The 14559-nt window shown below is 44.1% G+C and overlaps 1 protein-coding gene across 1 annotated transcript; it reads left to right on the forward strand.

Moving 5' to 3' along the window:
• The first annotated feature begins 3 nt into the window (after nucleotides 1-3).
• Nucleotides 4-13603, forward strand: gmcl1 (germ cell-less, spermatogenesis associated). The gene is made up of 16 exons (XM_063013628.1): nucleotides 4-139; nucleotides 3089-3177; nucleotides 4916-5099; nucleotides 5263-5386; nucleotides 5933-6029; nucleotides 8131-8228; nucleotides 8780-8892; nucleotides 8969-9034; nucleotides 9112-9196; nucleotides 9894-9984; nucleotides 10571-10711; nucleotides 11631-11700; nucleotides 11799-11874; nucleotides 11958-12103; nucleotides 12504-12591; nucleotides 13401-13603. The coding sequence occupies exons 3-16, from the start codon at nucleotides 4927-4929 to the stop codon at nucleotides 13539-13541; spliced, it is 1509 nt and encodes a 502-aa protein (XP_062869698.1). The 5' UTR covers nucleotides 4-139; nucleotides 3089-3177; nucleotides 4916-4926; the 3' UTR covers nucleotides 13542-13603.
• Nucleotides 13604-14559: the final 956 nt, after the last annotated feature.

The raw sequence follows: 14559 nt of genomic DNA on the forward strand, positions 1-14559 counted from the left end.
ACCACCTGAGCTCGGCTTTACATTTCCTACCTGTATTCCGACGAGTCCGGCCTACTGTGGGAACGCCCACTCTCCGGCACATCCGGGCATTAACAGCCACCAGAGGGCACTCGCGTACTGGTTCGGTTTATTCAGAGAGGTTTGTCCTGGTCATGGTCACTGTGGGTCCGGGTAATGTGTTTGTTTATGTATTAAGATTTTAACGTCATGTTTTACACACTTTGGTTACATTCATGACAGAAACGTACTTACTCATTACACAAGATTCAACTTGTATTCAAATTGACAATTATTTATTCGCATATCCCAGCTTGTTTGGAAGTTGGGTCAGAGCGCAGGGTCAGCCATTGTACAGCACTCCTGGAGCAGAGAGGGTTAAGGGCCTTTACAGTGGCTGCATGGCAGAGCTGGGATTCAAACTCCTTTCAATTGATAGCCCAAAGCTCAACCCACTAGGCTACCACTGTCCCATAAATATATATTCAATTGATAAAATAAATGTGCTGTTGGCCACAAGTGCACTTGAACTATTTTGGTAATTTACATCTATTTAATTCCATTATCTACCCGTGTGCTGCTCTACCATCACATATAACATGTATATTCAGCACATTTGGTCAAAAGTAGGAAATCATGTTGATTTTTAAATGTAAATAAAGTGTTTCAAGTTTGTAAACACAACCAATACGGGTGTGAAAAAAACACCTAAACGGGTGTCCTGATCTATAGGCCTACTTGCGTTTTGCTTATTCTAACTGTCCAATCATAGAATCCTGATTGTCAAAGCTAGCCAATCACAGATGGAGGGCGGGATTCATCTGTAAACGGGTGGGAAAACAACAAACCGATAGCGAGCAGGAAACAACGTGACCGCTTTCTAGTCGTTCATTGGCTGGTTGTAGTTACAGAGCCACGCCCACTAAGTTACTGCTAATAAACGTTAATATTATGTTTTAACGTGCTTATAATAAAGACAAATGAAAAGCAAATAAATATAATGGTTTGTTAGTGTTTCATTTACTTATAATAATAATAATAATCAAAAAGCATATTTGGAACCCTGGCACTGTGAAACTGCAAGTCAAACGAACCTGGAGTTGTATCATGTCTCAAATAGAGAATAAAGATGGTCTATAGAATTCATTTTAATACTTTTAACTGTTTCTCTGAGCTTGAACTTGAAGAATCCAAACACAATAAACCTCTCAGATCTCTAGGAGATAGAATTATCTCTGCATGGTACTTGGTATGGTTGGTTTTTAATACCATGATCCCAGTAGTCCCTACTGTAGCTAAGTACCCATTTGGTTTCTTGACTGTGGTCCAAGCATTCTAAAGACAGCACCATATTTAAAGCACAACTGCAATAGATTGGATTAAACGAGCGCCATGAAAAACATTAACAAACGTAAACATGGCTACAGAAGATTAAACACTACAGCAATTGGAAAACTGTAAATTGTCCTGTTGTTTCTACTGATATTGTTTGCATTTATGATCACATATTTGTTTTCAGCATCTGGTGGAGAATGAGTTTTTAAAAGTAATACTAAGTAAAACTAATGTTTCCCTCCACCTTTTCCAAAATAAGGGACTTAATGATGATTGTATTTTTTAAATAGTCACAAATAATGTGTGTGCAGGTCGGGTAGGTAAAGCAAACAGGGTAAAGATACAGGGTAAAGATACAGGGCAAGCCGTAGCCTAGTGGTTAAGGTACTGGACTAGTAACCAGAAGGTTGCTGGTTCAAGCCCCACCACTGCCAGGTTGCTGCTGTTGGGCCCTTGAGCAAGGCCCTTAACCCTCAATTGCTCAGACTGTATACTGTAACTGAAATGTAAGTCGCTTTGGATAAAGGCGTCTGCTAAATGCTAAAAATGTAAATGTAAAGATATATGTGGGGATTCGTCGTTTTGAATCTCATCTCTGCCATCCGGCTGGACTGTTGTTCATACAGAGTGGGAGCCGAAAACAGGACCTCATAACTGATGCAATTATGATCTCTGCTGGCTGATTGTTGCAGAGAGTCGAGGGATAATGCCGATCAGGGTGTGGCTCTCCATACACAACGCTGATCAACATATGAACTCGCCTCGTGCAGGTGAAAAGATGGAGTTGGCTACTGCACACGTGTCAGAGCTTCGGATAAAGCGATGGCAAACAGATCTTTCCAACTATAAAACAGCCACCTTTCTCAAAAGACTTGTCATTGAGCTATGTCTGTGGGAATTTGTGCCCATACAGTAAAAAAAATGATTGTGTTTGTGTGGCTGGGCACTGATGTTGGTCGAGAAAGCCTCAGTTGATGTTTCAGTTCATCCCAGAGCTGTTGGGTGGTGCTGAGGTCAGGGCTCTGTGAAGGACACTGGAGCTTCTTTAAACATGAGCTTTTCTTCATGTCTTTATAAATGCTGGAACAGGAAAGGGCCTTCGATAAACTATTAAAAAGCTGAAATTCTGGTGTTATCTGACAGCCTGGTTTGTACAGATTTCTTTCAGGTATTCCCGTTTCTTCCTACCTGCCAAAACATGCATGAATGACCTGGTTACTTTAAAATCAGTCTTAATAAAGTTGAATCAATGATTTACCAAAAAGGGCGGCACGGTGGCGGCACAGTGACCCACAGAAAGGGGTAGAAAGGGGTCTATCCTTTTGTGGAGTGGTCTGGGTCCTTTCTGTGTGGATTTTGCATGTTCTCCTCGTGTCTGTTTGTGTTTCCTCAGTCCAGACGTGCAAGTGAGGTGAACTGGAGATACAAAATTGACATTAAATTTGAACTGATGAATCTTGTGTAAGCAGTAATTACCTGTCCTGTCATGAATGTAACCAAAGTGTAAAATATGATGTTAAAATCCTAATAAATAAATAAATAAATAAACCAAAAGTATTGGGACGCTCTCCGGGTCAGTGGGTGGCAGCACAGTTCAGTGAACGGTTCATGTACTTAAGAGAGAAACACTTGTGTTTGGTGTTTGTTATTGTTCGATATTACCGCACCTTTAATCTATTACACATGCAAACATTAATATAAATGAATATTAATGACATAATGCTGTTATAAATGAAAGGAAAGTGTTATTTTGTAGTGAATAAACGGCAGCTGAAGCGGTTCTGTGTCTGATTGGACCAAGTGAGGAGATTCCTGACTTGTTTTTATCGCCCAGTTTTTTGTCAGGTAAGAAATGTAACACTAAAAACGCTTTATTTATCTTTATTTATCTTTATTTATCTTTATTTGACATGATAATGTGTAACAGTGCTTCTGTTTTGCATGTTTATTAAATAATCTGGTGCTGACTTGGTAATAAGCAGAGTAACTGCTCATATTCTGGTCTGTACAGTCGTCTCACAGTGTTCCGTACAGTTGTTTTTGTTATTAAAGTTTGTATTATTTGGAGTCAAAGTGTCTAGTTTTTTTCTGGACCGACAAAGATTAGAGATTATATTTAATTGTAATATATATATATTGTATTATTATCCTGAATATAATTCGTATAAAACTAAATGAAATTCTGCTGTACGGAACACTGTGACTCCATCATAACAACACAGTGATTGTTTAATTGATTAGATTTTACTTTTACTTCACGTAGAAGCCAAAGATCTGATCAAGCTTATTTAACAGTGGTTAAATAAATTATGTGGTAGGAATAGAACCACCTAGGAATCGAACCCAGGACCGTCTTGCTGTGAGGTGACAGTGCTACCCACCATGCCATCTCCCCGTTTTGGGTGATTGTCTTTTTTGGAGAACCCAAACAAACCTTAAATACAAGAATTTAAAATCATTTTCATTTATTTATTTGTCCACTTTTTGCCATGCACCAAAATCTTGTCTTTCTAAGAGAGCAGAGATTCTGGAGAAACCGGACCCACCATGACCCTGATCAGGATAAAGCAGTGGTTAAACAGTGGGGAACAGTAGGGAGAATGGTCATAACGTTAAAACCACCTCCTTGTTTCTACACTCACTGTCCATTTTATCAGCTCCACTTACCATATAGAAGCACTTTGTAGTTCTACAATTACTGACTGTAGTCCATCTGTTTCTCTACATGCTTTGTTACCCCCTTTCACCCTGTTCTTCAATGGTCAGGACCCCCACAGGACCACCACAGTGCAGGTATTATTTAGGTGGTGGATCATTCTCAGCACTGCAGTGACACTGACATGGTGGTGGTGTGTTAGTGTGTGTTGTGCTGGTATGAGTGGATCAGACACAGCAGCGCTGCTGGAGTTTTTGCTCACTGTCACTGCTGGACTGAGAATAGTCCACCAACCAAAAACATCCAGCCAACAGCATCCTGTGACCATTGATGAAGGTCTAGAAGATGACCGACTCAAACAGCAGCAATAGATGAGCGATCATCTCTCACTTTACATCTACAAGGTGGACCAACCAGGTAGGAGTGTCTAATAGAGTGGACAGTGAGTGGACACGTTTGTGTCTGATCCACTCATACCAGCACAACACACACTAACACACCACCACCAGGTCAGTGTCACTGCAGTGCTGAGAATGATCCACCACCTGAATAATACCTGCTCTGTGGGGGTCCTGTGGGGGTCCTGTGGGGGTCCTGACCACTGAAGAACAGCATGAATGGGGGTAACAAAGCATGCAGAGAAACAAGTGGACTACAGTCAGTAATTGTAGAACTACAAAATGCTTCTATATGGTAAGTGGAGCTGATAACATGGACAGTGAGTGTAGAAACAAGAAGGTGGTTTTAATGTTATGGCTGATCGGTGTGTGTGTGTGTGTATATATATATTTTATATATAAATAAAGGCATTCTTCTAAATATAAAATTAATAAAACTATATCATTCAATAAGAGATGCAGTTATTCAGCTGGTTGGTCTAGTTTGTGATCCCACATGATGAGTATCTGGTTCTGTGTGTGTCGTTAGGCTGGTGAAAGATGGGGGCCCTCGGGAGCCGCTTCCAGACGCCGCATCGCCTCGACGAGCCCGTCCAGCCTCACTGCGCCGGAACCGCACACAGCTGCTCCTGTAAGAAGAGGAAACGAGCCTCGAGCTGCGATTGTGATAGTGAACCAGAGGAGGAGGACAGTGTGCTGGATACACCCTGCAGGTAACACGTCACAGTTCTCTGAGTTTAACGTTTTATTAGCAACAAGGAGGAGAAAACGTGAACTGTGTGCTGTGTTGATTTAAAAATATATTATTGGCTGTTATTAACGTACAAAAACTATGGTTTTGGAACCCTTGTGACATTTTTCTCTTTAACATTTTAGGAAGAAGCTGAAGAGCACCTCCAAGTACATCTACCAGACTCTGTTTCTGAACGGAGAGAACAGCGACATCCGGATCCGTGCCCTCGGACAGGAGTGGAACCTGCACAAAGTTTATCTGTGTCAGGTAGAAACTCGTTTTACTTTTTATTAAGCGCTGAAACTTTATTTGTGTGTGTGTGTGAGGATGTTTAGTGCGGGTTCAGCTTGATCAGTCATGTCAGGGCAGTTTTTTTTTTTTTTTTATAGTTATCTGGTGTGGGAGAAAATGTTTATTTACTCTAGTAGTATTATTACAACTTAGGATGTGTAGATATATTTAAGGTATGCTTGCCAGTAGTCATATTCCAAAATTCTAAGAATACTGCTATTATGGAATGTTACTGGATTTGTATGTTAGACCAGTTCCTGTTCTAGCTAAGAAATCTCTGTTAACGGTGGAATCTTCTGCTGTCTTACAGGCTCACTGATGAATAAAGAGTGATAATTTTCTTTCCTTCTTATCACACTTCCCAAGTCTCTATGTGAGACTCTGTCAGTGCGATTAATTAAAACGAAATAAAAAACATAAGGGTTTTTTCCACCACACTGATTTTACTGGCTGTATTTCATTCAAGCATCCTCATTACAGAGCATTTCATTTCTTCTCTTCCTCTCCCTCGTTTCTGTGTAGTCGGGCTACTTCTCCAGCATGTTCAGCGGCTCATGGAAGGAGTCCAACATGATGGTGATCGAACTGGAGATCCCCGATCACAACATTGACATCGAAGGTAAGAATGTTCGAGAAGCTCTGAGTCAACCAGTGTCCTGTTATACTGGAAGTAACACGAGCTGGAGGCTCCCAACACCACAGCGTGAATCCTAAGGTGCACTCCAATCACCCCAGTGGTTCCCTGTAGTAGTGAAGGGGACTATACTGCGAATTTGGACATTTTGAGTTTGATTCCAAACCATGTTCAGTTCAGTGTTCAGGAAGGGAGTGAGCCATGAGTAACAGTTCATCACTAGATAGGAAATGTACCCATCAATCATAGCATGTCTTGTGGCTCTGTGAGTAGCACTGTCACCTCACAGCAAGAAGGTCCTGGGTTCGTTTCCCAGGTGGGGCGGTCCGGGTCCTTTCTGTGTGGAGTTTGCATGTTCCCCCCATGTCTGTGTGGGTTTCCTCCGGGAGCTCCGGTTTCCTCCAACAGTCCAAAGACGTGCGAGTGAGGTGAACTGGAGATACAAAATTGTCCACGACTGTATTTGATATTAAAACTTGTGCACTGATGAATCTTGTGTAATGAGTAACTACAGTTCCTGTCATGAATGTAACCAAAGTGTAAAAACATGACGGTAAAATCCTAATAAACAAACTTTCTTACTGTGAGGCGACAGTACAATTTACCCATCAGTCATTGCGTTTCTTGAGGATTAAGACAGCTCATGTTTTATCTGAGAGCAGCAAACATTATGAGTGGGACGTGGGACTGATGTTTCTTTTATCTTAGCAGTTTGGAATGAATTCAAGTCGTCAGTTTTATTTATATAGCACTTTTTACAATAGACATTGTCTCAAAGCAACTTTACAGAATCCAGGACCAACAGACCAAAAACCCCCTGTTGAGCAAGCCGAGGGCGACAGTGGCAAGGAAAAACTCCCTTAAAATTACAGGAAGAAACCTTGAGAGGGGAACCAGACTCAGCAGGGACCTCCATCCTCCTCGGGCGGCCTGGAGGATCATTTGAGTGAATAGCATTTACACAAATCATACATACACACAATTATGGGCGGCACGGTGGCTTAGTGGGTAGCACTGTCGCCTCACAACTAGAAGGTCCTGGGTTCAATCCCCAGGTGGGGCGGTCCGGGTCCTTTCTGTGCGGAGTTTGCATGTTCTCCCCGTGTCCGCGTGGGTTTCCTCCGGGTACTCCGGTTTCCTCCCACAGTCCAAAAACATGCCACCAGGTTAATTGGAAACACTGAATTGTCCTAAAGATACCTAGCCGCTAGATGCACTAGTGCATTGTAGTGCCGGTCCCAAGCCCGGATAAATTAGGGAGGGTTGTGTCAGGAAGGGCATCCGGCGTAAAAATTGTGCCAAATCAATGAGCGATCATGAGGATGACTCGCTGTGGCGACCCCTGAAAAAGGGAAAAAAGCCGAAAGAGGAAGATACATACACACAATTAAGTGAAACTTAAAGTTATAACTAGGAAAAAATATCGGATTTCTTCATTTGTCTGTGATTTCTTGACATTTTTGGTGCAAACAAGCCAGGTACCCGTCACATCTAGCAGGAGCAGCGTTGTTGGCACAGCAGTCTCGATTTGCAGTCTTTAACCTCTTGGTAAAACAACAGAAGATGAAGTTAAAATGTGAATCATTAAGAGTAAAATGTCAGTTTTGCAGAGAGTAGCTTTAGACTCTGACACTCCTAATTATTACAGCATAACCAAAAGGGAGAGCAAGCATGAACTGGAAGCCAGGCCTTTTTTATCCAACACCAGTAGACCAGGGGTGTCCAACCTTGTAGCCGTTACCATTTTTGAAACGGCTCATGAGGTATTTTAAAAAACTGCTTAAACTCAGGGTGGCGCTCTCACATAAAACAAATTTAAAACTCTCCCCGTCTTCCCCCCCCCCCCACTCAAAACATTAACACAACACCTACGTTAACGTTCCAGAGGTTTTGATAAACACGGCAAAAAAAACTAGACAGGCAAACGCAGAAGATCAGGTGCACCGGGAAAATGTTTATAGGGAAGTGGGTATGTTTAATTTGCATGTTTGCATATTTTCTACACCCCTGACCTAGACCTAATCTAACCCAAGACTTTATATTATATCTAAAAAGTGTGTGTGTGTGTGTGTGTGTGTGTGTGTAGCTCTGCAGGTGGTGTTCGGCTCCCTCTACAGAGATGACGTTCTGATCAAGCCCAGCAGTGTCGTCAGTATCCTGGCTGCTGCCTGCATGCTCCAGCTGGTCAGTGCTGCAGACCCCCCGATTGTATTTTTTCTTAAGCATCGTCACCCAAATTTCCTCTAAATTGAGTCATATCCAATTCCCTGATCCTACTTTACCTCTACTGATGCAGACCTTCAGGGTCGTGACTAACACACGCCCCCTCCAACTCATGTGCAGTACTGAACGGAGATCCGTATTGCGCATGGAGAGTCACTCACCAATCTCTTAATGCAGTGCCATCGATCAGCCACCAGAGGGCGTAATTGCAGCAGTTATGAGGAATCCGGTGGGGAGTTCATATATCTACGATAATACCAGGTAGACAAGACCAGGCAAGCAGGAGGGATTTCGGGTGTCGAACAGACACAGGGAGGGACGGTTGGATTAGGGTTCTACTCGCTGCTCATTCAACATGCCACCTCCAGGACTAGTCTGGGCATTTACACTAGTGGGGAGATTGTGAGGTGGTCATGTGAGATCCCACCACTGGCAGGTAATAATGAAGGTGTGCTTCCAAGGGAATTGGAAATGATTAACTGAGGGTAAAATAGTTGTTTGTGTTGGTGCAGGACGGTCTGATCCAGCAGTGTGGAGAAACCATGAAGGAGAACATCAGCGTGAAGACGGTGTGCGGTTACTACGCCGCTGCTAACCTGTACGGCCTCGACTCGGTCACTAAGAAGTCAGTTCCTCTCCGCGTTCCATCGTTTGCATTTTGTTCTCCGTGACGTTCTTCTGACAGTTTGTGGTTTTTTCAGGTGTCTGGAGTGGCTCATGAACAATCTGATGACCCACCAGAACGTGGAGCTGATGAAGGAACTCGGGTATCTGCTCGTTTAGTTTCTCTTCTGAATGTTGGATGTTCTGGACGGTCATTTTAACCGCTTTGTGTTTTTTAAAGGGTTGAGATCATCGAACAGCTGATTCAGTCGTCCGACCTGTTCGTCATGCAGGTGGAGATGGACGTTTACACCGCTCTGAAAAAGGTGATACTAGGAGACGGTTTAAAGACGTAAAATAAAAAGATAGACAGAAAGACAGACAGACAAACAGACAGGTAGATAGATAGATAGACAGACAGACATAGACAGACAGATAGATTAGACACAGACAGACAGACAGACATAGACAGACAGATAGATAGGACAGACAGGTAGATAGATAGACAGACAGACATAGACAGACAGATAGATAGGACAGACAGACAGACAGACAGGTAGATAGATAGATAGACAGACAGACAGACAGACAGACATAGACAGATAGATAGGACAGACAGGTAGATGGATAGATAGAGATAGACAGACAGACAGATAGTAAATATTCACAGATGTGCAATGTAGTTTCCATAAATCCTGTGAAGAATTTATATGCGATGTTGTTTTAGCTTCCGTTTTTCTTATTTTTTATCTGTGTGGAGTTTGCATGTTCTCACCGTGTCTGTGTGGGTTTCCTCCGGGAGCTCCGGTTTCCTCCCACAGTACAAAGACGTGTGTGTGAGATGAACTGGAGATACTAAATTGTTCATGACTGTGTTTGATATAAAACGTGAATGATGAATCTTGTGTAATGAGTAACTACCGTTCCTGTCATGAATGTAACCGGTGTAAAACATGACGTTAAAATCCTAATAAATAAATAAATTTGTTTGTGTTTTGTGTTTTGTGTTTTGTGATGATACAGTGGATGTTCCTGCAGCTCAATCCGTCCTGGGACGGTCCCATCAAGCAGCTTCTAGTCGATGCAGACACGTGGCTCTGTAAAAGAAGAAGCGGTTTGTTTGTATATAGTTACACTTTCTCAATGAAATACAGATGGTTAGGGTGTTGGACTAGTCATTAAAAGGTTGTTGGTTCAAGCCCCACACTGCCAGGTTGGTGCTGTTGGACCCTTGAGCAAGGCACTCAGTTGCTCAGACTGTACAATGCCACTACTACTATAAAGCGTCTGCTAAATGCTGCTGAAACAGCGACCCCTACTGTCTCATCAATACTCCTGTGCTGCTGCAGACTCATGTGCTGTAGCCAACCGCTTCTTTTCACCTGCACGAGGATCAGTATCACGTATGGAGAGTCACGCACTGATCTCCATTATTCACCATCTCCATAGCAGAGGCCGCTATTGCAGCAGCAATTATGAATTCCTCAAGCCTGCCCTCCCTCAGGCACAGCCAGTTCTGTCTGTGTAGGTCTCAGTAGTGGTGTTGCTAGTTGCTAGAGCGCCCTTGCTAGTGCTCCTCAAGCAAACCTCAGTGTTGGTGGGGCTTCAACCCTTGACCTAGGGATTAATAGTCCAGCACTTAAACCACCGCAGCTTCAGCAAATCTCAGCCAAAACCGAACGTGTGTGTTATAAGTACAGAACTGAAGGAGGAGGAGCCGTTCCTGTGCACCGATCAGGGTTCGCCCTTCACCCCCGTCTTCAGACACATTCGCCTGCAGTACATCATCAACGACCTGGCATCAGCACGGATCCTGGAGAAGGACAACATCATTCCACCTGGTAAGACGTTAAAACCTCTCGAGACCCGGCGGTCACATACGAGGACGTTACGTTTTGCTCAGTTCTGCTCAACTTATGCCAGGTTCACACTACACGACTGATCGGTGATAGGGGGTCACACACTACACCATCTATCACCAACTGGAATCGCAGGCGAGCTCCTCTGCTCTCCCAAACTACGTTCTGTCACGAAAACAAATGCAAGAAGTGACGAGGGGTTTAATGATACCGCGTCCAAAAGTGCACGTCAACAAGTAGCGAGCGATCAAAGTTTGTGTGCTGATCAAGGAGGAAAAATAGGAGCAGCATGGATTGTTCTATAGTGAGTTGAGGTTAATAAATATTTTTTGCAATGCAGAAGGTCAGAAATACTGTAAAACTTGTGTGTGTGTGCTGATGTATTCTGATATAAACGATATTATACCCCTGTCCCACATTTTTACACTCCTCCCCTGCGTTTCCCCTCACACTGTATCTTGCGTTCTCATTGGCTGTTCGACATAGCACTCACTGCCAGTCGGGCAACTCAGATCCAGATATCTGGCGCTCAGCGAGCCGCTCAGATCGAGTTGTTGAGTAGTTCACACACAGCGATTGAGAGCCGAGTTTCGATCGTCGAGTTGCTCCCGAGCCGGCAAATCTAGCGCCGACCAGTCGCCGAGCGAAAATTAGGGCAAACATCGTGTAGTGTGAACCAGGCATAAGACCTGTTGTCCTCATTAGTGGACACTTTTGTCTGCCATCTAAAGTACCAGACAATAAATAAGGTAAAACCAAGATGATGATGCATAAGTTAATCAAAACTCGGGTCTTAAGAGGTGTGCTCATATGTGACACCCATATTTGGGCTCAGTTTTTGTCATTCTAAACCCTTTAGCTGCTTATTGGAGTGTCTCTGTGTGTCTGTTCCTCTGCTCAGACTGGTTATTCAGGATATATAAGCAGCAGTGGTTCACTATGCTGCGCACGGAACACGACAACGACAACGGGTGAGCGCGCTCGAACCCAAAACCTCACAAATCCTGGATCTTAAACCGGTTCCAGCACTGATAAGATTTTTGATCTACTGATTGCGTCTGTGTGTTAGACCACAAGAGGCGAACAGGGACGAATTTGAGCGGAACAGCATGCGGTGTGGCAGGAAGCTGAACAAAGACGGAGATGTGAGTGACCAGTGACCTAAAAGCCGTGGGGTCGAACGCCGCGACGGGAAGCGACGTGATCTAACGTCATCCTTTCCTTACAGTACTGCTGGAGGTGGACGGGATTCAATTACGGGTTCGATCTGCTCGTCACCTACACCAACCGCTTCATCGTCTTCAAGAGGAATACGCTCAGCCAGCCGTGCGGGGGCGCCGTCAGCCTGCAGCCTCGACGCCACCTCGCGTTCAGGTACGATTCTTAAAGAGCGAAATCACACGGGGTGCCAGTCCATCGCAGGGCAGACACACACACACACACACACACACACAGCCATTCACCTACAGGGCAATTCAGTGTCTCCATGTCCTGACTGCATGTTTTTGCACTGTGGGAGGAAACCGGAGCTCCCGGAGGAAACCCACGCAGACACGGGGAGAACATGCAAACTCCGCACAGAAAGGACCCAGACCGCCCCGCCTAGGGATCAAATCCAGGACCTTCTTGCTGTAAGGCGACAGTGCTACCCACCAAGCCACCATGCCGCCCTGCCTTTTACTCGCCTTCCTTATTTTATTATTATTTTTAAAGTGTTGTTATTCTGTATTTCCTCATTTAAAACGTCCTTTTCTTTTCTCGTGTTGGTGAACAGGTTACGACTGGCGTCGTTTGACAGCAGCGGGAAGCTGATCTGCAGTCGATCTACAGGATATCAGCTCCTCACTCTGGAGAAAGATCAGGTTCATCATCACACAACAAACATCTACAAAGTCAAACCAATAAACACTGATCAGCCATAACATTAAAACCACCTCCTTGTTTCTACACTCACTGTCCATTTTATCAGCTCCACTTACCATATAGAAGCACTTTGTAGTTCTACAATTACTGACTGTAGTCCATCTGTTCCTCTGCATGCTTTGTTAGCCCCCTTTCATGCTGTTCTTCAATGGTCAGGACCCCCACAGGACCAACACAGAGCAGGTATTATTTAGGTGTGTTAGTGTGTGTTGTGCTGGAATGAGTGGATCAGACACAGCAGCGCTGCTGGAGTTTTTAAACACCTCACTGTCACTGCTGGACTGAGAATAGTCCACCAACCAAAAATAGCCCCGTGGGCAGCGTCCTGTGACCACTGATGAAGGTCTAGAAGATGAGCGACTCGAACAGCAGCAATAGATGAGCGATCGTCTCTGACTTTACATCTACAAGGTGGACCGACTAGGTAGGAGTGTCTAATAGAGTGGACAGTGAGTGGACACGGTGTTTAAAAAGTCCAGCAGCGCTGCTGTGTCTGATCCACTCATACCAGCACAACACACACTAACACACCACCACCATGTCAGTGTCACTGCAGTGCTGAGAATCATCCACCACCTAAATAATACCTGCACTGTGGTGGTCCTGTGGGGGTCCTGACCATTGAAGAACAGGGTGAAAGTCCAATAATTCCATCTGGCAAGGCATGAACACACTCTGGACATGGGTGTGTGTGTGTATGTCTGCCCTGCGATGGACTGACAATCCTATCATCTCTTGGTTTTGGTAGGAGTACGTGGTGATGAACCTGGACAGTCGTCTCCTGTCCTTCCCGCTGTACGTCTGCTGTAACTTCCTGTACACCTCACCCTCGCCGGAGCGCCGTGCGGACACCGGCGATCCCGAGAGCAGCTCCCGGGGCGGATCGTGACCCCTCCAGTATGAGCTACAATCAATCAAATCATTTCCCATCATTTAAAAACTTTTACTGCATTTTTTTATGCTTTATGGTTTTATTTGAGTTTATTAATTTTTTAGCTTTTTTTTATTTGGTGGTTTTGCTGCAGTTCAGGGTGAAAGACACAGTGAGTGCGAGTCGCGTCACTACTTTTCTCTCTTGTTAATTCTGCTTTGTATGAACGTTTTCCTTTTTTTATTGTATTATTATTATTTTTCAGTAACCCTGTATGGTGTTCATTTTGCCGGGCATTCCTATTTATTCAGTGTTCGTACTGTCGAAACGAACTGGTGCTGGCTTTTTATAAAGCTCCGTTTTCCTTTTTTTTTTTTTTTAAGTGCAGATCCGTTCCGGTCCTGTCCGATCACACCAGCGTCCATTCTGACCGATTATCCGTCGTTACTCAGTCTGATTAAACTTAAATGTCAATATTAATGCACAAAAAAATGAAAGTTTCCTTGTTAAGTGTAAATAAGAAACATTTTGGACCAAAATAAAGTCATGCAGATAAAAAAAAAAACACTGGTTTTCATCACTGCACGCAGCAACCTGTTCATTTACTCTGTCTTCCATTGAGACCCTGACCAGGTGTCCAATTCATTGGGCCAGTTCGCCAGTCCATCACGGGACAATTTCAATCAGCTTCAATTAACCTGACTGCATGTCTTTGGACTATGGGCAGCTGTAGCCTAGTGGTTAAGATACTAGACTAGTAAGTAGAAGGTTGCTGGTTCAAGCCCCACCACTGCCAGGTTTCCACTGCTGGGCCCTTGAGCAAGGCCCTTAACCCTCAAGTGCTGTACACTAAGTCGCTTTGGATAAAAGCATCTGCCAAATGCCGAAAGGAAACTGGAGGACCAGAAGGGAACCAACACAGACACAGGGAGAACATGCAAACTCCACATAGAAAGGACCTGGGAATCGAACCCAGGACCTTCTCGCTGTGAGGCGACCTACAGCCTTTTTCAGAAGGTGGGAGGAACCTGAGAGA

The sequence above is a fragment of the Trichomycterus rosablanca genome, chromosome 18 (genome assembly GCF_030014385.1).
Source record: "Trichomycterus rosablanca isolate fTriRos1 chromosome 18, fTriRos1.hap1, whole genome shotgun sequence".
NCBI classification, from domain to species: Eukaryota; Metazoa; Chordata; class Actinopteri; order Siluriformes; family Trichomycteridae; genus Trichomycterus; species Trichomycterus rosablanca.

Bases quoted from the DNA above. Each gene is read 5' to 3' on its own strand.
- gmcl1 (XM_063013628.1), top strand. From the start codon at position 4,927: ATGGGGGCCCTCGGGAGCCGCTTCCAGACGCCGCATCGCCTCGACGAG. The intron at 9,035-9,111 runs GTATCTGCTCGT...TGTTTTTTAAAG, and splicing joins GAGCTGATGAAGGAACTCGG to GGTTGAGATCATCGAACAGC. The intron at 9,985-10,570 runs GTTTGTTTGTAT...TTATAAGTACAG, and splicing joins GCTCTGTAAAAGAAGAAGCG to AACTGAAGGAGGAGGAGCCG.